Here is a 23315-nt window from a genome sequence, read left to right as displayed (position 1 = left end):
AGTGTGAAGTTTATCCACACAGCGGACGTTGTTGGCTAGCCGCAAACCGTGGAATGGATTTCCTGATCGGGGGCGTGTCTCATAACTCTGTGTCTCATTGAGCCGCGCCTCCGTTCAGGAAATCCATTCCACAGTTTGCAGCCAGCTAGCAGACTCGCCGGCGGGAATCACTTTTGGACTTTGGAGTCATTTCAGCAGACATTAAAGCAAGCGCAGACATGACTCATGGATATCGGATATCTCAGCAGGTTGGATCGGGAAAATCCGATATGTGAATTACGCTGGTATCGGGTCCCGATACCGATACTGGATCGGATCGGCCCCATCCCTACTCAGCAATATTACACAGTTACATAATGATCATTTCCCATCCTCTCACATCGACTATAGCACTTTTTTCCTGCTGTGCCTTTAATACTGATATGTATATGTCCTCTGAAACCTCTAGTTTCGATGATTCTTTCAGTTTTTTTATGGTCTTGTATGTTTTTATAGTTCAGCAAATTCTGTAATCTCAAAGGAAAATTTGATTCATCATGGTAAGACCCCTTTACATTTCTTTCACACGCCAGCCAGTCAAAGAAAAGTGAGACCTAGCACTCTCCAAAGTTTTCCATCTCACCTTAGAACAGAGGTGCTGTTGATGACTTCTCCAGAGGAACGACAGTAGCAGCACCTCTGTCTTCACACCGAAGGCGCATCTGGTGGACTGGTGGAGAGACTCCTCCTGCTCTAATTGGTTCCAGGGCTGGAAGTTTGTCTCTGAGGGGATAACACAGCTCAAATGAGTTTGTGTGACCGGCTATTTCTGAACTTCCTGTCTGAACATGGAACCCTAGGCCACAAAAGTGGCACAGCCGCCGACTGACGCACTTGGCACACCGGCCCTGTCTGAGTGTTCGGAAGAGAGAGTCTCATCATTAAAGCCAGAGAGATGACAAGAAAAGTTCAGAGAAATGTGTGGCACAGGTGTGAAACTCAAAAAAAAGAAGAAAAAGTCAAGCAACAGATGATAAAAATCGATAAAGAAAAAGACATAAGAGATAAGAGAAATAGAGGAAGGAAATGAGACAACGGGAAATAATCTGAAAATCGCCTTCATTTGTCATTAGTTCCGAAAGCTTTGGATCCGACCTCAACAACAAATCACAGAAACTGCATTAATCTATTAAAAGTCTATTTATAGTCTTGCCGCCGTCTCGTGTCTGAGGGGAGACTGGAAGCGATTCTTTGGTTGGTGTGAAGTTAGCATTAAACGGATTAGCTCATTAGGCAGAGGCATGGCTCTTTACGTATGCATTAAATCTTCATCATGCATGGTCTCGGAAGAGCTATTAAATATCACAAAGCCCACTAGACACACCAAAGTTACATTCACCTCATATAGGCAATGACCCTCACGGGACCGTGTTTGATGTTATGTGAATCCATTCAGAACTAATGACTTCCTAAAACCAAGATACACTGTCTGCCCCAGTTTGAGTGTCTTTCAGTGGTGCCCCTTCCCAGCACGTCTCTTTATCTTTTCAGATATTGCCACAAATGGGATATTCACTGTTGCTTTCCACACCTGTTCAAATGTAGATGCTCTCCAGACAAAAACGCATCTAGGGCAACAAAGCTTCCTTATTTGGCCTGTAAAAATGCATTGATGTAATGATAAAAATTCAATGCACCTTGCACTTTCAGAGTTAATAATTGATAATAAAAAAGTTAACACTGCCTTGATTTGCTGCATTTTAAAAGCAAATTAATAGTTGTTTTCTTTCCAAATTGAAAATTATTATGCATATTCTGGCAGGGTTATCGGTTAACTAAAACAACTCAAATTAAAATTAAAATGGAAAATAACAATAACAATTTATTTGAAATTTGCTTTAACAAGCCTCGATTTGTTCATTATTTGTTATACGCCATTGACACAGTATGTAGGTGTTAATTCAAACCCTGTTTGATTTAAAGATAATCTATATTCCCCTATAAATAACAGGCTTCATTTATGTTTTAATTATTGGTTCAATAATTTTCCATCACATAATAAATCAATTATACATATTTAACAGTCGACTTAATGTCTTTTTGTGTTAGTTATCCTTGGATTAAAAAAAAATGTATATTAATGTTTTATCCAAATCTTGAGGCTGTGAATGTAAAGCCTGCCTTATTTTGACAATACTTGTATACAGTCCAAACTGTTTTACCATCAGCATATTTTTCAAAATAATTACGGAAAAATTAAATTGGATTGACTAGAGAACCATTTCAGACTTCAAGAACTGTAATTGAAATCAATAATTTACACCTCTAGACCTGATGTTTCCTGCAGTAAAGTGACTGAGTTTCTGTGTCAAGGTGTGTTTGTGCCTTTCATTCATCCGATGTCTTGAGGGCCACTTGAACGCAGAATAGATTGACACATGACTGCAACGGTGAGACGAATTCTTTTTTCTATGTGAGCGTTGCACGTCATCTCCAATTAAAATCATTGTTATTCTGACAGCAGGTGTTGCTGTGTTCACTAGTAATCGGCACTTTAAAGTATGTGCTTTGAATCAAAAATAAGGTCTGATATAAAAACTTTTTTAATGTAACTCTAATTCTATCTTAATTCAAGATATATATATAATTTATTATACACACACACACCTTCACTTCTGTCGTCACACGTCTGTCCTCAATTCTTCACTAACAAATCCCTGGAATACGAGATAGGGTCGGGAATCCGCTCTATGAAACAAAGTAAAAGCACCAACAGGGACACGGTTTGTGAGCTTTTCACCCAGACTTATCAGCTGAACGCTGCAGGAGTTTGGCAGATGAGGGAATTTGTCCTCGTCAGGGTCTCGCCCTACGGAATTCAATCACCACTGGCTAATCTGGTTTATTTGGCTTGCATGGGCGCAAAGGCAATTTCCAGCTAAAGGCATTAAGGGCTCGCTTCAGCCAGGTAATTGATTGTTTGAGATGAGGAGGGAAATTAGATAACACAAATGGAGGGAGAAAGAACGGTGCCCGTGTTTGCCACAGTTTTGTAAAGCTAATGAAGAGAAGACAGAAAACCGAAGATACGGACGATTTCAAATTAAATTGGACAAACGTTTAAATAGCCTTTTTGTCCCTTAAAACTGCAGGTGCCCCTTTTCATTCACCTGTGTTTTACGAAACTCATTATGGTGTTATAGAGAAGTGCAGGCCTTCAGAATTAATCAAAACTCTTCTGCGCTGCGATTAGTCATACAATAGAAGGGATCCTAAAGCTCAACTTGAATTGAATCGCATGTATTGTTTGGTTAATATCCAGCAGGATCATATACAGAAATTACATTTAGATTATTGATTACTATGACTTTAGAGGAAGTCAATTTTGGAAGGCCAAATGATTGAGTTTTCATAAAATCCTCATATGCAAACGTATCGCTTTGTTTGAGATTTTTTTAAAAGCCCCTAACATATAGCCTGCAAATGCAGAGTTAATGTAAAATTTCCTCTTGCAAAATGACTCCTGCTGTAAGTGGAAGGTCAGGGCTCAGCAGCTGGGCAGGCGCCGGTCTCTCCCATCCCAGCTGGAAACACTTACAGAGTGAATGGACCAAAGGACTCCAAACAACCACCCACAAGCGTCTGCCCTTTGCTGCTTTGTGTTCTAATATAGCTATATTGATTTAATGTTTCTCTGTGAGGGGAAAAAAAGGAAGAAAGGCAGGAATCTTACTTTTGGGGAGCCCATGATTAATGACAATTGTTTCTTGCTGTAGACACTAAAAGGAAAATTTGGAGGGGTACACTTTTAAACTTTAAAAAGGATGCAAAAGCACCATTTAAGTGTCACAAAAGCAGCCCATGAAACCCATGCACTATAAAGCTTCAATACATGTCATGTATTTTCTCATGCTGGGATTTTCTGAATCACAGCTTACACAGGGCATTGAAATGCTTTTAAGACCAGGAAGGAACCATCTTTTAAGGTCATGAACAGCAGGAAATAAAAACAATGCTTATGCATCTAACCTAACTGTAAGGTTGTCTATTTTTATGTGTTTTAATTGAGATTTCAGCATTGCTTCTTTGTTGGGGTCAGAGTGACCCCAAACAGAAATATTTGAGGATTAAAGATTAGATTTGGTATGATTTGCATAGCCTATGATTTTGAGTTTCAAAATCATCTGCTGGTAATATTAATTAATAACTATGTCCAGAGCCTGAAAGATTGTAGTAAAAATAATAATGGTTTCATACCAGTTCCCTTCTGCTTGTTTTTGTTATTGAGAGTGGCTTGCACTGCTGACAAATACTGTGGAGCAACAGTGAGCACGTGTGGAACACATTTAATTGCAATGTGTTGCTGCCATGTGGCGGACGGTACAGGTAGTGCAGAGAATATACGTATATAAACCAAAAAAGCTGAGAAACTTACTTTCGAGGGACAGTCTGTCGATGTCCGTCAACAATTATCCAAACGCCAACTATCTAAACTTTTCAAAACAATTTTGTGGAAAACTTGTATAGACAAAAGTGATAATTGACTAATATACACGACAGTAACCGCTCCAGTAAACGGTCGGAAACCGCTCATGTTGCTATGGTTACCTCAAGTAACCGAACGAGACTTTTTCGATACTACTTCTCGAGCGTCTACTGGCGTTAGACACGCATAATGACTAACTTGTAATTGAATGTAGAAAGAAAGGTTATAATAAACATTACTGTAATATGCTGAATTGAATCTTTTAGCTAAGACTGCATCTGCCCCAGACTGAACAGCCTGTAGGCTACATGTCCCAAAACCCCTAATGTTAACTTACGAAATATTAAATAAGGCGTCTGTTGTGACTACTATACACTTGCACTTAACCACTGATATAAAACATAACATGAACCACATTATTAAAAATTCCTGTTTGTATGAGAACATAGGCTTATATTAAAAAAGTGTGTAGCCTATAACGTTAGTCACATAGCCTACCTTGGTAATATTTTATATGCCCTCCCGTCCCTCTCTTTTCTAGTCTGTTTTTCTAGTCCCTCTCTTTTCTAGTCTTTCAGATGATATGACTATTGAATTTTTAGCACCGAAAAGTTTTTCCTTCAGTGTGCATCCAAAAGTGGCGGTAAGAACTAAAGAAAGTCTTTTTAAACCGAGAACACAAATAGGGCCATATGCCTGTGTGATGCCTCATGTGGACCTGCAGGTCGCAGGACTGCATGAAACTCTTTTCACAGTCTGGGCACTGGAAAGGTTTGTGTTCAGTGTGGTAGCGCCGAAGGAGAAAAAAGCATTTCCGCAGCAAAGGAATGGTCTTTTCTTTCTCCTGTGCGAGAGTTTATGGAGGGTCAGGCTGGCCTTCAACGTGAACGACTTGTCACACAAGGTGCATTTGAAAGTTTTCGTGTGTCGTGGCTGGCCGAATGTGAACAAAGAGAGTTCTCCATATTACAGTTTTTCCCACAGTGTGCACAAAGGCATGGTTTCTCTTTGAAATGTCTCCTCTGGTGTTGCGTCAAAGCCCACAGGGTACAGAAACACCTTCCCACAGTCCAAGCAATGGTAGGCTACGGCCTCTCCTCAGAGTGGATGCACATCATGCGCTGATGAGCCAAAAGAGCGCATCGGTACGTGAAACCCTTCCCAGGTACAGAGGAATGGTCTCTCAGGCTGATGCATCAGCATGTGTCGCTTGTAGGAGTTTGAGCAGATGAAGGTGGACTGACATTTGATACACTTAAGGCGGGCGTACACGGTGCGAGTTCGGACCAGGATCGGACACTCGGGAGGTCGTGAGATATTGCACACGTTGCGAGTCAGTTTAACTGATAATCGCGTCAAAGCAGCTGGTAGCCTACACGGCACGACTGTCCTGCACGAATTTTATCCTGAGCCGGCAGCAATCACGTGAGCTTTCGCGCTAAACACAGAGACCGTCAATGTTGCATGCAGGCAAAACTTCAGATAGAAAAAAATGACAGAAATGTGTGTGCAAATGATTTGCTGAAAAGCAGAGAACAGTAGCCATTCCTTTCAAAATAAAAACTAGAGAGAGAGAGAGAGAGAGAGAGAGAGAGAGAGAGATAGGTGTGTGTGTGTGTGTGTGTGTGTGACAGTGACAGTGTATGCGCATGCTGTATGGTTGCTGCCACTGAGGTATAGCCCCACGTGGTTGTGTATGATTAGCAATAGGGGACTGGTGAAAATCGGGCCGACTCCCCGTGATGATCGGGAGGTCATGGAGGTGCTCATAACGTGCTCGGCTCGGCTCGTAATTCCTCTCACACGCTGCGAGCCGCGACCATGCGAGCATCACCGATTCCACTCGATTTCTCCCGAGTGAAAAAAATCATCTGCGAGCTCGTAAAAACAGCAAAAATCGCACCGTGTACGCCCGCCTTTATAGAGGCGTTCCTCTGCGTGGATCCGCTTGTGTCTGATAAGAGCGGCCTGGCAGCTGAGCTGCTTCCTGCAGGCGTTGCAGTGATGCACTGCCTCTTCAGGGTGGGTCTTGTGATGGTCTCTCCTGGCGCTGAGCGAGCTGAAGGTCTCTCCGCAGTACAGTTGTAGGTCTGATATTTCGGCTTTTGTAGCTTGTTTTCCTCGAAAACATCTTTCAGTGACATTAGGAGTTCATGGCGACGGAGGGCCTGAGAATGGGAGAAACTGTGTCCACATTCAGGTACCAGACAGAGAAAAGGATGCTCATCGGTGAGGGTGAGCTGGTGGGTTTTCAATAAGCATGAGAAACAGTACCTTTTACCACAATTGTGGCAGCTGTTGGGCAAAAAAGGGATCAACTACAGTATCACTTCCTATAACCTCAGTTGAGTGGACTTTCTTTCCTGAGGTTTTCCTCCTGAGAGTGACTCAATGGGCACTGCAAACAATAGAAGGTGTGAGAGGATCCATCTGCAACAGGAAAACGTTATCACTTTAATCATTCACAGAAAGTGCTTTATACATATGTAACCGGTCCTACACAACCCGCTCCGAGCAGGATTCGAGCTGGGGACTCCGACGTGGGAGGCGGGTGTGTTAACAAGGATGCTAAAGAATGCAGCCTCTAGCGTCAGTCACTAGATCGCCTCTTGAGATCAGGGGAGTGATGTTTACATGCACAGCTCTTACTAGCTTACGTCCGTTACACTCCCCCCTAAACCTCGCTCCCATCCGGGTCATGCCACCAAATGTAACCGTTAATCCAGGGTCTCCGGTGTGGGAGGCGGGCACGCTAACAAGGACGCTAAAGACCGCAGCCTCTAGCATCACTCTTGAGATTTTTCAGTACCATCTGTTGATATGGTCTTCAAGAAGTGTTAGCCCAGAATCATCCAAACCAGAGCCTCTTGCAGGCTCTCCATCTTCACCTTGTCCTACTTGAGTCTCTGTACATTCAGATGCTCCTACTACTGACTCCTGGGTCTTTCAGTCAAACCCCTGAACGTGACTTACTCTCTGCTGATGGAAGTCACCCACTTTAGAGAGTTGGACAGGATGCATTTTCCAGCACTCATGGGTTGTCTGGAAAAAAATGCAATGGAGGTTATGGAAGACAACTGTTATAAACGGTAGCTGATGTAACAGACTTGATCAAATTCTTGGAATCTAGATGTCCAAGGTTCTTGTGGTGCTCAAGCAGTGACTTTAGGTGATCTGACTGACTAATGACCTCCTTACAGTCTTTAGAAACAGGCAACAGTCCAAGAATTAGCTGGACTTCATGTCTACAACTAATCAATTCTGGGACTGCTTCTGACACCAATTAAACTAAATCTGCCGGCGGCATCCCACTGCATCACATCCTTTTGCTGCACAGTTCTCCACATAAAAGCAGAAATGAGGAGTACAGGAGAGACCAAGAGGCGCAGGGCGGAGAGAGGGACAGGAATTCTGTCTATGTAATTTTTAAGACAGTCAAAATAAAATTATAACACAAAATCAGTGGGTTTGGTTGATCTTTCAGTCTAAATATTACAACAATCAATTGTTCGTTAGGCATCTAAAGATTTTATTCAAACATCTGTAGAGAAAAAGAAAATTAGATTACAAACAGATCTGTTATGAACTCTCACCCAAGTGCTCTTCTTGTCTGGGGAATCCATTATGTAATAATTTAACTGTCATTGAAGTAAAGAAGTGCACATGTCATGAGTTGCATGTTAAATTGCTCATTTTTGTTGTACATGATTGGTTGATTTACCACACATCATTATATGACTAGTCACTTATTTTTGGATTTCATGGTTGACAGTTATGTGTAAACAGCTGGTAACAACCGGGAATACAGTTTCAAAATGAAAGCTTAAAAAAAAATCAAAACTGTCTAAATAAAAAATAAATAAAAAAATAAATAAAAAAAATAAAAATAAATAAATAAAGTATTATACTATACAAAATAATTACAGAACAAATTCAATAATTATTAATTTTTGTATAATATAATATAATATACAATTATTAAATTATTAAATTAATATAAATTATTAATTTAATAATTAAACAAATTCAAAACTGTCTAAATAAATAAATGTGTTATACTGTACAAAATAACAATCAAAGATGTAATTGTTACAATTATTATTAAATGATATATCATGCCATTCACATGTTTGGATTTTTTTCTTTAAATTAATTTTTCTTTTTTTTCCACATTTTAATTACTTCTAATTTTCTTTAAAAATCTCTCTGAACTACCAGCAAGTCTGCGTTATGTTGGAATGATGGTAGGATTGATGAACTGCACCATCCTCTAAAAGGGGCGTTTCCAGACCTGACCAATCAAATTCACGTACAAGCCTATATAATAAAAAAAGCTTCAAAAAAACAGGCTTCTGCAGAGTGAGAAAGCTGCGACGGTGTGCAGGCTAACAAGTGCTTTATTTTATATCTGATAAGTGCTCTATACTAAAAGTCACCATGACATTTGTAACTCTCAATAATGGAGCTAAAATGCCCATTGTTGGACTGGGAACATGGAGGGTGAGTATTTACGTTTTTTTCTTTTTTTGTACAGTACAATTTGATTCTATTAATTATGGTAAATATTTGTTTGTCTGCCGTTTGCTTTTATTGTTGTTTGCCAATTAAACACTAGAGGTTTATTCTTTTATTTGAAACCATTCTTTTATGAATAATAATGATTTTCTTTTCACTTGATTTTCTCTCTCTCCAATATTAGAGATTTGATAATAAAGTCTACTAAGATAAGATTTAATATTAAAATTCTGAAACCTGCTCCAGTCTGCTCCAGGTGAGGTAACAGAGGCTGTGAAGGCAGCCATTCTGGCTGGCTACCATCACATTGATGGGGCCCATGTCTATGAAAATGAGAATGAAGTTGGAGAAGGTGTACATGCCATGATTAACCAAGGAGTGGTAAAGAGAGAGGACCTTTTCATTGTTAGCAAGGTAGTAGCACATTTTAATTTTAAGATTTGTCTCAGAGGCACATGACAGGAAACATGGTCTTATATGGCCAGTCATGTGCCTTGAAATTTCACACAGCATGAATCATGTCAAAGATCATACACAGTTGTGCATTTATATAACATGTATTGTTGTGTGTGTTATAATGCACTGTTAAGCTACGCCCTAATTAATAATTACTGAAATGCAAGTCATGGTTAGAATTTTTTTTGAACAATAAATCTTGTAGAAAAAAGCTTAACAAATACATCATGTGAAAGGGCCATAAACAAATGCAAAACTAAATCCTGTATCTTTTGAAGCTGTGGTGCACTTACCATGAAAAACACTTGGTAAGAGGAGCTTGTGAAAAGACCCTAAGTGACCTCAAACTGGACTACGTTGATCTCTACCTAATGCACTTTCCCATGGGCACTAAGGTAGTACTAAACAATAACTTATTGTTTATATTATGCTATATTTATTTTTATTCATGCTTATCTGTGTATTCAAATTGGCAGCCTGGACAGGAGCTTTTCCCATGCGATAAGGATGGCCATGTAATTCCAGACAACAGCAACTTTCTGGAAACATGGGAGGTAATAAGGAGTAGAATAAAAACAAAATTAATGTGAGATTCCTGTAACTCAGGCTCACATTTGATAGTTGATCAAAGAAAAGTTTCTGGTTACTTTAGTGTTAAATTGTTCTCACAAAGGCAATGGAGGAGTTAGTGGATGCTGGGTTGGTCAAGGCCATCGGTGTCTCCAACTTCAACCGGGATCAGATTGAAAAAATCCTGAATAAACCAGGACTCAAGTACAAACCTGCCAACAACCAGGTATTGCGTTGGTTGCAATACATCTGAAGAATTTGAAACAGATCAAGACTTTGTTGTTCAAGTTCAAGCGCCAAAATCTTTTCAAAAATTGCTTTTCACCTCCAGATCGAGTGCCATCCATATCTGACTCAGGAGAAGCTGATTAACTACTGTCAGTCCAAAGGAATCACAGTCACCGCTTACAGTCCTCTGGGGTCTCCAACCAGACCATGGTAAGTACTTTCTTTCTTTAACTAATATATATATATATATATAGAGAGAGAGAGAGAGAGAGAGAGAGAGAGAGAGAGAGAAAGTTGGGGGTATCATTACAAGTAACTTGGATTACGTAATCAAATTACTTTTTGATATGACAAGTATTGCATTACTTTATAAATATTACACATTAATATTTGAGTTACTAGTAATGCATGTTACTTTTCAATTTAAATAATTTGCTTTTTTAAACTACTTTTTAAACTACTGCGTGCACAGGAACACACAAAAAACACAAAAGTAACAAAAAAACATTACTTTTTCCAACATTCAAATCAAAGAGTTGTACAGTAGGTAACATAACCCGTAATGTTAAAAGATTTTTTGTACGGCTTTCCATAACTTTCCATAAAAAGTTAGTTTCTTTTTAGAGTAATGCAATATTATAACATATTACTTTTAAAAGTAACTTTCACTAACACTATATATTTATCTATCTATATAAAATATGGTATTGGCCTATACATTACAACAGATTTGACTTTCTTTAGGGCAAAGGCAGATGAACCGTCACTGCTGGAGGACCCAAAGATCAAGGCCATTGCAGATAAGCATGGTAAAACCACAGCACAGGTAGGTGTAAACTTTTTTTATTCATGTTTTTATTCATGTTATGTATAAATCAACCTAGAAGAAGTACATGTTCAAGTTACAACTTGTCAGCTGAATGTAAGACGACCCTTAAAACATTTGCATTACACACTTTAATGCATTCCTCCATCATAAGACTAAACAGGGAACTTTTTTTTCTAGGTCCTAATCCGGTTCCACATGCAGAGGAATGTTGTGGTCATTCCCAAATCTGTAAACCCCCACAGAATCAAAGAGAATTTCAAGGTACTCTCATTTTAATTAAACCATGCAATTTGCATGTGTCCTACATGTTGCACCAGTACTAATATACAAGAATAACATGATCAGTTATGATGGTTACACAGTATAATCAAGATTTAGTTATTTTATTCCCGCAGGTCTTTGATTTTGAGCTGAGTAAAGAGGAGATGAACACTATACTGAATTTTAACAGAAACTGGAGGGCTTTTATGCTGGAATGGTGAGTCATCATTATGAACATTTTCAGTGGACTTTGTATCCATTGGTGTAGTATTAAGTCAACTAAAATCCTCCTTTACCGTTTTATTGCAGGGCTTCCAAGCATAAGGATTATCCACTGAATGCAGAATTCTGAAGCTTTAGTAAATGCTGTTTGCATATTAACTGATTTTAAATATGACTCCTGCATTTCACATTGGGGATAAATGAGGTATGTGAATGAAGTATGTTATGAGCAAACCCACATTATCAGCATTCAAGTGTAATACAGCCATTTAAGGGACTAATGTGGTTAAATGTAAAGGTCAAGCGAGTTGTTAAAGACATGAGAAAGATTTTCTTCACATTTAAAAACTTAAGCCAGAGAGCTGTTTGACGCAGAGCTTTATTTGGGCTTTCAAAGCATACATCAATATATTGTAAACAGAGCTGCTCTTACAAACTGGAAGTGCTTTGTTGTCATTTTGAAAACAAGGAGTGTGCATATAAAAAAAAATATTCTCAGGACCAATACTTTCTCTTGTTATCTGCCCAATTGTGCAAAATGTGTGACATTGTTCAAATAAAAAAGTCACTAGTGCATATGTTTATAATGATTAATTTGGGTTGTTTTGTCATGAGCCTTTTTACATTTCCAAGTGTACACTAAAGTAGTAACAGCTTTAACCTCCATGTCTATGGTTAAAAAAATAAATAAAAAAAAAACACATTCATAGAAGCAAACCTGTAAATCACACATCAAGGATGAACTGTAAGGAAATTTCTCAGTAACAAGTTTCTTAATGCAAAATGAAGAGCATTTTCACATTGATCAATGACAAAACAGCATTCTCTGGAAGAGAGGAACTTATTTTCATCAAACAGCACATTTTGAGTTGTCTTCTTTTAATACTCAGCGTTAAACGGGTAGTCTTTGTGCTTCACACCCCTGCGTTGACAGATGTAGAGAGAATCGCATTAAGTTTAATGATAAATAAATTATCATTATTGATTATAATAAAATATTATTATTATATAATTAAAAAGTATAATAATAAAACTAAGTTTTTCTTTCCTTTTCATATAGAGTAAAACCAGGGTTCCCATCCCTTTTATTGGATACTGATTTTTAAAATAATTTTAGAGATTGAACTCCCTAACAGCAACTTCTAGTTTATTACACATTTCAGAACCGACCATAAACATAATTTATATTGACTACATTTCTGTGACATCCAAAGCACATTTTCCTGATATTTCCCAGTTGACCATGACCTTGGGAACCCTGCGAAACATACTCACCAATGCATTGGACAAGCCCTGAAGTTCTTGTTGAAGCCCATAATTGTCTTCATATCATCCTCACTCAGTTCAAAATCAAAAACCTGTGAATATAGACAAAAAAATTAAAATACAAGGAGCACTGTGATTCCATGACCTTAATGACCTCTGATGATGAACTTACTTGAAAGTTCTCTTGAATACGCTGAGGTGTGATAGACTTGGGGATGACGATGACATTCCTCTGAATATGGAAGCGGATGAGGACCTATACATTGATGTCAAATTGACATTATTATATGAATCAATAACAAGCTATGACATAACTAAGATAACTAAGTCTCCTTACCTGGGCGGTTGTCTTTTTGTGCTTCTCTGCAATGGCCTTAATGTTTGGGTCATCAAGCAGTGAGGGATCTTCAGGTTTAGCCCTAAGTTTGAGACAAAGTCCAAGTGTTATTCATTTTAACAAATTTTAAAGTCACCAACTGCAACTTAAACCTTCGCAGCAAATAAATGTCACATGCAACAAAGCATCAACATGTGGGAACGGCTGCCTACCAAGGTCTGTCTGGAGAACCCAGAGGACTGTAAGCAGTGACTGTGATGCCTTTGGACTGACAGAAGCTAATTAGCTTCTCCTGAGTCAGATATGGATGGCACTCAACCTGAAGAGGGAAAAATATATACATAAAATTCTAAGAATAATAATAAAAAAAAAATTGTAGCTCTATTACAAATACACACACACACACACACACTACCATTCAAAACTTTGGGATCAGTATGATTTTTGGTCCCACTAGATTAGTTGTCTTTAACTATGTGCTAACATTTAAATGAATAAAATACATATTAAAAGTTCAATATCATATTATTGATACAAAAAGTTATTCTTGTCTTCCCTGTAATAAAAGCCTGCCCCAAAATAATCATTATGCCAGCCAACCACAAAGCAAGCAGTGTCCTAATGATATTTTAAGACTATATCCAGACAAATAACTGTGCCTGTTCTGGACAAGTAGCAGGAAATTAAAGGAGTAATTGCATTACAAAGCTGCTGGAGGCGAAATGCTGATCTCTGGATAAATGTTGACCTTTCTTGTTCCATCTGTAATTGTCGAATTAAACCACACTGACACCCTTTAAAGAGTACCGGTACCAACCTGATTGTTGGCAGGCTTGTACTTGAGTCCTGGTTTATTCAGGATGGCTTCGATCTGTTCTCGATTAAAGTTGGAGATGCCAATTGCCTTGACCAACCCAGCATCCACTAACTCCTCCATGGCCTACAGCACATTATGCCATAACTATAATTAATTAAATAGAGCTAAAAAGATTAGCCAATATACACTGGCATTACAATGTAAAACAGTTCTTATAATGATGCAGTATATGTAAAACAGATTAATTCGTACAAATAAATGTGAAAGGTAACTTTAAAATCTTTTTTAAAGATTCAAGATCTAAAAAAAGTCTTCTTACCTCCCAGGTGTCCAAGAAATTGGTGTCATCGCCGATGGTTAACCCTTCACTGTCCAATGGGAACTGATCTGGCCCAGACTGAAAAGCAATGATGACAATGCATTTCTGAATGGTGTTATGGTGAGATCTTAGCTTTCATTATGGAGATCAACACTGAATGCTAGACATGAATGAGTGACGGACAGGACTTTAGAGAAGGAGAATGACCTTAAAGCCCATTGGCCAGTGAACCAGGTAAAGATCCAGGTAATCCAGTTTTAGGTCACTTAAAGTCTTCTGACAAGCTCCCTTTACTAAGGCCTTCTCGTGAAAGGTGCACCAAAGCTGTGAATCAAAATGACATGCAGTGTATTCACTTCATCATAAAGCTACTAAATCAGCAGTAACCTTCCATTTGTCAATCAAATTCTTGAGGTAAATGGTGTAGCTTGACATACCTTGCTGACCACAAACAGTTCTTCTCTTTTTACCACAGCATCTTTTATCATGGCCTGAATTCCCTCTCCGACCTCTGTTTCATTATTGTACACTGCGGCTCCATCGATGTGTCTGTAACCCGCAGCGATGGCTGCCTTCACCGCCTCTGCAACTTTACCTGGAGGAGACTGGAGGGAATACAACAGAATTTAGACACCAAAAAAAAGGAAAGGAAAGGAAAGGAAAGGAAAGGGAAAAAATGGAATGGATGGGAGAAAGGAAAGGAGAGGGAAAAAATGGAATGGATGGGAGAAAGGAAAGGAAATGAAAAATGGGAATAATAGGGAAAATGGGAAAGAAAATAAATGTAAAATAAGGGAAAGTAAAGGGCAGAAAAACGTACAGAAAATCATAAGAAGAGAAGCGAAAAGTAAATTTCAAGAAAGAGGAAGTAAATTAAAAACAAAAGAAAAAGCAGTGCACTAAGACTTAAACTGCTGATTGTGTAGTGTTTTCCAACATGATTCTACCTATGAAGAACAAAGTTCTTTAGTCACTTTAATATAAATTCTCCTCAGAAAATCTTATCTTATCTAACGTTACCAAACAAAAGACTTACTGAATGTTATCAGTTAAAGACATGCACAGGACTAATATCGGTGAACTTGCTTAGTCATTATGATCAAACTACTTTCTCTAGACACAAACATTCATATTTCGAACTTGCTCAATGTAGTTTATTGGCCATAATTCCAAAACGTAAAACAACTAAACTTTTCATAACCGCCAAGGCAACTTCATTCCTCTGAATTACGCAACATTTGACGATTCATTTCGGACTCTTGCAGCCTCGTGTAAATCCTATTAATGCGTCTTTTTAATTTAACTTTTGCATGCATTTTAAAAACTTTTTGGCCATGAATTCCCCATGCAACGTGCCAGCTAAGTGAATGCACTTCTGTAATGTAACACGATCGTTCATAAAATGAACCACACCGTAACGTTACCTTCCACGTGCCCAGCCCGACGTTGGGCATATCTGCCCCGGTATTCAGCTTCACAGACGTTGCCATGGTGAAAGATAGATTAACCACGAGCTGTTTCAGCAGAACAATTCCAAGCCTGTGCAAAAAATGGGCTGAAGGGGTTCACAAGGGTGCAGCTCTGGATCGATTGCTCCGGTCTTAATGTGATTTTGTGTCGAGGGAGCGACGTAGGCTTACGTCACTGAACATTTACCAATAAAACCCTGTTGTGAGAAACATCTGCTTTTCATTTGCATTATAGACTAGAATATAATATTTTTTAATTTAGAAACAATCATTTCTAATGCATATTATTTTCATTATGAATGACAATGTTTGCATGCACAATTTAATATTCGTTTATTTACAATATAAATACAGAATATAGAAAAGGCATGGCTGCTGTGAACAAGTTAACTGAACAAACACGTTGAACAAAAAAACAAATGTGCACTGTAAACAAATATTTTATGCAACAACAACAAAAAAATGTTTTACAAAAAGGCATTGTCTTTTGTTCATTTTTAGACAAATGATTTATCAATTTAACTGTGACAGTCGACTTGCAAACAAGTAACGCATCATTGTTCTCATTTAAATCTAATTTCATTTCTATTGGCCAGGTGACATAGGGATACATTTTGGCAACAGGAATAAAAGGCTACTGGGCAGAACAAGAATACACGAAAAAGGACAAACAGGCTAGACAAGGCTTGGTTTTTTAAGCGTAAAGTTACATTGTTTTTTCAGAAGTATATCCTCCCATGCCTATTCCACACTCCTCCTCATTGGCTGGATTGATCTGTCCTTCAACTTCCCTCTCTTCCTCCTCCTCATCTTCCTCATCATCCTCCTCCTCCTCCCCATCCTCACCCTGCGCTGCGCCTCGACCGATCTTTGGACCCTTGCAGATTTTGAGGTGGCGTGTGAGGTGATATTTAGTGAGAAAGCCCTTGTTGCACTTTTCACAGATGAAGTCCCGTTTCCCGTCGTGAGAGTTTAAGTGTTTTTTGAGATGGTCGGTCTTCAAGAACTGTTTGTCACACTTTGGACAGGTTATCTGACGGTCTCTGAAATAGAGAAAAGATAAGCAAAGAAAAAAGCAAGGTTGCTATTAGAATATTAGAATAATGGAGATTATTAAAGTCAACATCAAACAGCATTCTCAACCTATTTCATATCCGTACTGTCACATATGAAAGTTCAGAATGAAACATTATTCAACAAGAAAAATAATGTAGGGCAGGACTAGAGTTTATTCATCAGGATTTGATTGGATCATGAAATGTACTAATAGTTACCGTAATATTTATATTAATTATATTTTCTATTATTATATGTTATTTATATAATATAATAATTATTTAGAATTATATTTAGAATATATATTTAAAATAAAATATGAAATACAGCCTTACAGTGAATGTGAATACATGTGCTGTTTGAGATCTTGTTTCCGCACAAACATCTTGTCACAATGGTCACATTTAATGTTCTTGGCACCAGTGTGTATAACCATATGAGATTCCACATGCGCTTTCTGAGTGAAAGACTTCCCACATACTGTACACCTGAAGTTCTTCTGACCTGCAGCAAAAAAAAAGAAAAATAATAATATATATATATATATATTTAAAATATATCCTTAAAATACATGGTGCATAAGTGAGTACACCCCTATGTTAAATTCCCATAGAGGCAGGCAGATTTTTATTTTTAAGTATTTTTTTTAAATTTTTTTTAGGATACTATGCATCCTGATAAAGTTCCCTTGGCCTTTGGAATTAAAATAGCCCCACATCATCACATAGCCTTCACCATACCTAGAGATTGGCATGGGGTACTTTCCATAAGATCATCTCTCAATGCAAATCAAACTAGCTTTTAGGCTAACTGAAATAAAACCATGCCAATCTCTAGGTATGGTGAAGGCTATGTGATGATGTGGGGCTATTTTAATTCCAAAGGCCAAGGGAACTTTATCAGGATGCATAGTATCCTAAAAATAAAATAAAAAAAATACTTAAAAATAAAAATCTGCCTGCCTCTTTGGGAATTTAACATAGGGGTGTACTCACTTATGCACCATGTATTTTAAGGAAGAACATTTATTTATTTATGATACATTATTCATTCACAAAGAAAATTGGTGTCCTTAAAGGTTGGATTTTTCCTAATTTTTTAAATTAAGGCATTAAGTTCAATTTCCAAAATATGATTTTTTATTTCTCTTTTTAGTCAACTTTAGCATGGGTGTATTCACTTATGCATTGCACTGTATATATATATATATACAGTATATATTATGAGCACAACAGTAATGATGACAGAGTATTTCTTTGGCTAATTAAAAACAAGCTAACAGTGGTTCTCAACTTGAAGTTCATTTCAAAAGTTAATTTAAAAACATCATGAACTGGCATTCAAAAATTATTATTACCTAGTTATTATATTGATATAGCTTGTTATTACAGTTTGATGAAGACTTTTTCCCCTTTTGGATTGAATTAAAAAAAAGGAACTTAAAAAGCCAAGATCCATTTTTATTTCATATTGACTTAAAAACGGATTATAACCATTTCAAATGCAATTTTCATATGTAAACATCTAGACATGCACATGTACCTGTGTGGATTCTCAGGTGTTTTCTGAGATTGCTGGGATCACTGAAGGCTTTGCTGCAGTAGCTGCACTTGTGTGGTCTCATGCCCATGTGGCCCATGAAATGCACGTTTAGCTTAGTGGACGTAGTGAACGCTCGTGTGCACATGCTACATTTAAACTTCCTCTCGCGACCGTGCCCGTTGCTGCTGGAATGTTCATTCACGTCTGAGTGGCACTGCCATTGTGGGGAGGAAGCGGACCGGGACGGCTCATTGATCACCTTCTCCTGCGACTGGGATTGGCTGTGTGTAGAGTGAGCGGAATGGTCCTGGGTGGGGCTATGGCTCTGGGCATGGCTGCTGAGGTGAGATTTAAACTCTGTGAAAGAGGCACACTCTTTTCCACAATGACATATCTGGCCCTCTGGCACTCTGGGTACACCTGAAAAGATACAGACATAGCAGCATTGAATAGATCATATACGGATATACGGTACAGTTATCTTCCTGTTTAGGACATGCTGGAGGAAGTCCCACCTAGTTGTCTGCTATAGTCCCTGCTAAAATAAAACAGCAGCTCCTGATCTGGCAGAATCTCTCTGGATGTGCAGAAATAAAGCTTCCCGTTGTCAATATATGCCACGAGATTCTGTTCCTCTGTAGTCCTGCAAATAGAGTCGATTTTAGTTCGCAACTACCTGATTGTTTTCATACCATGCATGATTTTCAATATAGAGCTTCCTGATTTATGTGATATGGGGAAACATTTTTTAAGGATAAAATGAGGTGGTTACCTTGCTTTCCGTACAAACATCATCCAATTGCATTCATGCTCATCTGTCGTCACAATACAGAACTCTTGGATATCGTTATGGAACATCTACATTAGATTAAAGACACTGTTAAAGCCATTTTTGGGATTACAACATGATATGTCAGTGTAATAGTGAATAAAATATGTAGATGAGGCTATTTAGCTACCATGCAAAAGTCTCTTATGCTCACCAAAGCTGCAATTTTTTAACCAAAATACAGTAAAAACAGTAATATTGTGAAATATTTCTATAATTTTGATATTTTCAATACATATTTTCATATTTTGAAATACAACAATTTCCATTTCCATAAATCATTCTAATATGCTGATTCGGTGTTCAAGAAACATTTCTATACTATTATCAATGTTGAAAACAGTTGTGCTGCTTAGTATTTTTGTGGAACATTAAGGATTCTTTGATGAATAATAAGTTTTGAAATAGAATTCTTTTGTATTATAAATGTCTTTACACTTTTAGTGTCACTTTTGATCAATTTAATGCATCCATTCCTTGCTAAATAAAAGTATTAAGTTATTTATAAATAAAAAAACGTACCTACTAACCCCAAACTTGTATAAGTAAAGATTAAAGAAGTAAAAATGTTTAGCCAATGTAATTCACATATATTTAGAAATGTGGCAAGGACCTTCCATATTTGAGGGGTGTCCTTGTCAGACCAGTCTGTAAGTTCTACACTGCTACAGTGCTGTCCAACCATCGGCCCAAAGCAGGTCCTGGAGGGTATAGTCTCTCTAGCAAACACCCCTGCAGAAAACAAAAAACACCTTCAGCAATGCAAACAAAATCTTCAGTTTTCAAAAGCAAACGGACTTCACTTCCCATTAACTACATCTAACAAGCTAACTGATAATGTCACTCACTCAAACATCTTCAAAAAATGGAAAGTAGTAAGCTGTTTTTGAATAAGTTTTACCAGCAATAAGATGCTATACAACTAGGTGCATAATTTATTGGTACCATGTAGATTATTGGCTGATATTAGTGATTATTTATAATTATATTTTGATAACTGTACACAAAGCATCAGTTTCTGTCGGATAGTTCTGAAGTCTTAATATATGCAGACTCAGCCAGATTGACAGTTTCAGTGTTTAAGGACTGAACTTTAAAAAAAAGCAAAACTTCACTTACCAATAGGCTCATCAGCAACAGAAATGCGGAGACACAGGGGGCGGGGAAGAGAGAGGCGGGCTCTGCTCTGAATCGGTGTGTCTGGGATGAATGTGACTGGTCCGTGCTCAGGGCAGTCTGAAGGATATGACTGCTCACATAAAGTGCACCCTAAATGAAAATAAAACGCATGAAATTGGAACGAAACACATTGCATAATTCAAAATCACCAAGTAAAACTTACATATGTTGAATGCAGTGGCCATGTTTTCCTTATTAGATGTTGAGTCTTCTAGTTGTAATGTAGAGTTCACCAGCACCAGGCTGTTGTCCGGCCCAAGAGACACTTCTGCAGTGATGGGTGACACGTTGACAGGCTCGAGTCCCATACCTGAAGGTCCGTGTAGAGATACTGTTTCTAGTTGAGTCTGTGGTGCCATGGCCCCCGTGAGCACCACACTAACCACCCCAGAGTTCATTTCTCCAGTGGAGTGCAAGGCTTCACCCAGTGTCCCTGGGCCGCCTGCCCCTGCAGTTCTGGTTCCTACTCGGCCACCCATGTGCTCCTGTTCCATCAGCTCCAGCCCTGATCCATGCAGGGGCATAACACCTCCTGAAGAATCCACACCTGTCAAACCCTCATGACGCTGAGGTCTGGAACCCAGCTGCTGCTGGGTCTCTGCCACGACAACACCTTCCATGGTGGCCAAGTCCTCTTCCATTCCATCAGGAGACATCGGACTACTGACACGTGACTCCATGGTTAGTCCAGTGGCATCTAGCTGCACTTCGTGAGAACCTCCCTGATGGAGATCAGCCTGGCCTCCCACCTGCCGTATGTCTAAGGTCACCAGGCCTTGTTCTAGAGGGCCACCAGGGCCGCTGTACGGGTCTAAGCCAGAGGGGTTGTTGTTGGATACGGAAAGAGTCCCATCCATGTTAAGGCTGCTGGGATGAATGTATTGGGGAGGGGGACGATCTGCCAAATATGACAGAATACCTAAAGAGATAAGAAAAGGCCAGATTTCATTCATTTGATTCACTGGTGTACTAACACAGATATTAAATAGATTTAACGCCCCCTTGTGTTCCATGAAGGTACTGCACAGGGTCAGTGATCTGACACAAAAAAAAAGAATATTAAATGTGCTTGATTTGCTTTTTAAAATGTATTTTAGCAGAAATAAAATATTTTATAGGATATATCCTATATGCCAACAATACATTTTAAATAAAGCTTTAGAGCAAATTAAGCATATTTAAAATGCATTTTAAAATATAGAATTTATAAAAATGTATTTCAAATTAGATTATTATCTAAAGCTTTACTTGAATATAACATTTTAAAAATAATAATTTTCTATAGTTAAAAATGTATTTTAAATATGATTAATTTGCTCTATAGCTTTATATAAAATGTATTGTTGGCAGAATAATATTATATCCAATAAAAATGTATTCCTGTCAACATAAATGATAAAAATTTATTTGCTCTCCACCTTATTTTAAAATGTATTTTCGCAGAAGTAATATATGTTATATGACACACACACACACACACACACACACACACACCTGTTAAATAAAGCTATAGAGCAAATTAAGCACATTTTAAAATGTATAGTCTAATACTGTTTTTTTTTTTCATCTTTGAGTGATTCAACAAACATAAATCTCTCTCTCTCTCTGTTTGACAATAAAGTGGCACAATGAATCCAGGATCCTTGCAAAGTTTGTAGAGATATGTTAGTTCATAAAAAAAATCCCTAGGTCTGGAAAGATTGTCAGCCCTTGGTTTAAAGTGTATCTTAGTGTATCTTAACAGGTTTTCTGTAACATTACCTGGAAGGATATGTCTGAAGTAGCTGCTCTCCAGGTGCGGGTATGGAGGAGGTGGTAATGTATAATTTCTCTCTGGAAGGCCACACATAACACTTCTGTCCCCTAAAGGACCCATGGGTAACATCAGGGACAGTGCAGAAGGAAGAGGCCCAAGTGATGGACCCAAGCTGGGTATTGCGACTGGCATGCCTGAAATAAAACCAGATAGTGTTACTTCTCCATACACCCGACTTCCCACACAGTACCAAACAAATGTCATGCCAATGTATACACATCTACGAGGCATTTAAGTTCTGACCTTGAGCGGTGATGGGATTGTGGGTTGGGGATGTGGGGAGGCCGAGGTGACTTGCACTCACGGGCACACTGAGCTGGTCCATGCCCACTGGGCTGAGGTTCATGTCGTTCATACTGAAGAGAAGAAATGTAATTGCATTTCAAATACAATGACTATACCATAGGTTTATGTCATATGCTGAACAGAAGAAATGTTATTGCATTTAAAATACAATATACCATTGTGCTTGAAGAAACGGATATGTTTGTTTACCTGAACAGATCACTTAAGGCATTGGTGTGATGGATGCATTCTTTGATCTGGAAAAGGGAAAGATTCATCATATTAGTCATTAAAACATTTAGCTGTGGATCACAACACTCTTATCATAAGCCTCATTGAAGGTTTTAAGACAAATTTCATAGTCTTTCTGGCTATACATGTACTCAATACGCTAATAAATACAAAGACCTATATATCAAGAAATATGTATTTATTCAGACATCGACAAGGAAGAGCCAAAAATGCAGCCAGTGTTTGAAGCTAAGTTAGCCAGTTAAAGTTAACTAGCTTAAGATAAATGCAATAACAGAAGGCAAGGTGTTTACTGCGAGGTATATATCATTTAAAATAATATAATTGACTTACTATAAAGACCAAATAGTAATCCCTCCGTGGAAGATTTGTGATATAAAAACAATAACATGGCTAAAGGCAAACAAGGCGGGGTTATGATTTAAAACAAGAGTCCCGCAATGTGTCCTGCCAGTGTAGTCAATTCAAAGAAGCCAAATGCAAAATTAAGTACGTAATTAAAAGCTGTCTGTATGACCATAACATTTTTGGTTCAATATAAAGAACATAGAGGGTGGGTGTCTAACTTTTATATTGAAATGTAAACTCAGTTTCCTGTTCCC

General features: G+C 38.1%; 3 protein-coding genes across 4 annotated transcripts; 1 reads left to right on the top strand and 2 right to left on the bottom strand.

The window, feature by feature from the left end:
• Positions 1 to 8772: 8772 nt before the first annotated feature.
• On the top strand, positions 8773 to 11774 carry akr1b1.1 (aldo-keto reductase family 1, member B1 (aldose reductase), tandem duplicate 1). Of its 2 annotated transcripts, XM_084110559.1 has the most exons (10): positions 8773 to 8965; positions 9227 to 9394; positions 9715 to 9831; positions 9913 to 9990; positions 10110 to 10232; positions 10338 to 10444; positions 10979 to 11060; positions 11241 to 11324; positions 11459 to 11541; positions 11634 to 11774. In XM_084110559.1, the coding sequence occupies exons 1-10, from the start codon at positions 8903 to 8905 to the stop codon at positions 11674 to 11676; spliced, it is 948 nt and encodes a 315-aa protein (XP_083966685.1). In that variant the 5' UTR covers positions 8773 to 8902; the 3' UTR covers positions 11677 to 11774. The 2 variants fall into 2 exon arrangements, with proteins under 2 accessions (XP_083966685.1, XP_083966684.1); XM_084110558.1 differs by having other exon boundaries at positions 8810 to 8965; positions 9715 to 9990.
• A 133-nt stretch (positions 11775 to 11907) lies between these two features.
• On the bottom strand, positions 11908 to 15922 carry akr1b1.2 (aldo-keto reductase family 1, member B1 (aldose reductase), tandem duplicate 2). Its single transcript, XM_084110560.1, has 10 exons — positions 15710 to 15922; positions 14723 to 14890; positions 14493 to 14609; positions 14286 to 14363; positions 13967 to 14089; positions 13362 to 13468; positions 13150 to 13231; positions 12985 to 13068; positions 12822 to 12904; positions 11908 to 12468 (listed from the first exon to the last, which is right to left on the bottom strand). Exons 1-10 carry the CDS (start codon positions 15773 to 15775, stop codon positions 12426 to 12428), a joined length of 951 nt encoding a protein of 316 aa, XP_083966686.1. The 5' UTR covers positions 15776 to 15922; the 3' UTR covers positions 11908 to 12425.
• A 148-nt stretch (positions 15923 to 16070) lies between these two features.
• Positions 16071 to 23301, bottom strand: prdm4 (PR domain containing 4). The gene is made up of 12 exons (XM_084110554.1): positions 23047 to 23301; positions 22672 to 22718; positions 22420 to 22532; positions 22122 to 22310; positions 20524 to 21279; positions 20301 to 20450; positions 19795 to 19913; positions 19125 to 19210; positions 18868 to 18995; positions 18353 to 18772; positions 17146 to 17314; positions 16071 to 16797 (listed from the first exon to the last, which is right to left on the bottom strand). Exons 3-12 carry the CDS (start codon positions 22529 to 22531, stop codon positions 16461 to 16463), a joined length of 2466 nt encoding a protein of 821 aa, XP_083966680.1. The 5' UTR covers position 22532; positions 22672 to 22718; positions 23047 to 23301; the 3' UTR covers positions 16071 to 16460.
• Between the last annotated feature and the right edge of the window lie 14 nt (positions 23302 to 23315).

This window comes from Abramis brama, assembly GCF_963993115.1.
Source record: "Abramis brama genome assembly, chromosome: 4".
Taxonomy (NCBI): Eukaryota; Metazoa; Chordata; class Actinopteri; order Cypriniformes; family Leuciscidae; genus Abramis; species Abramis brama.
This window is presented reverse-complemented; position numbering and strand designations above follow the sequence as displayed.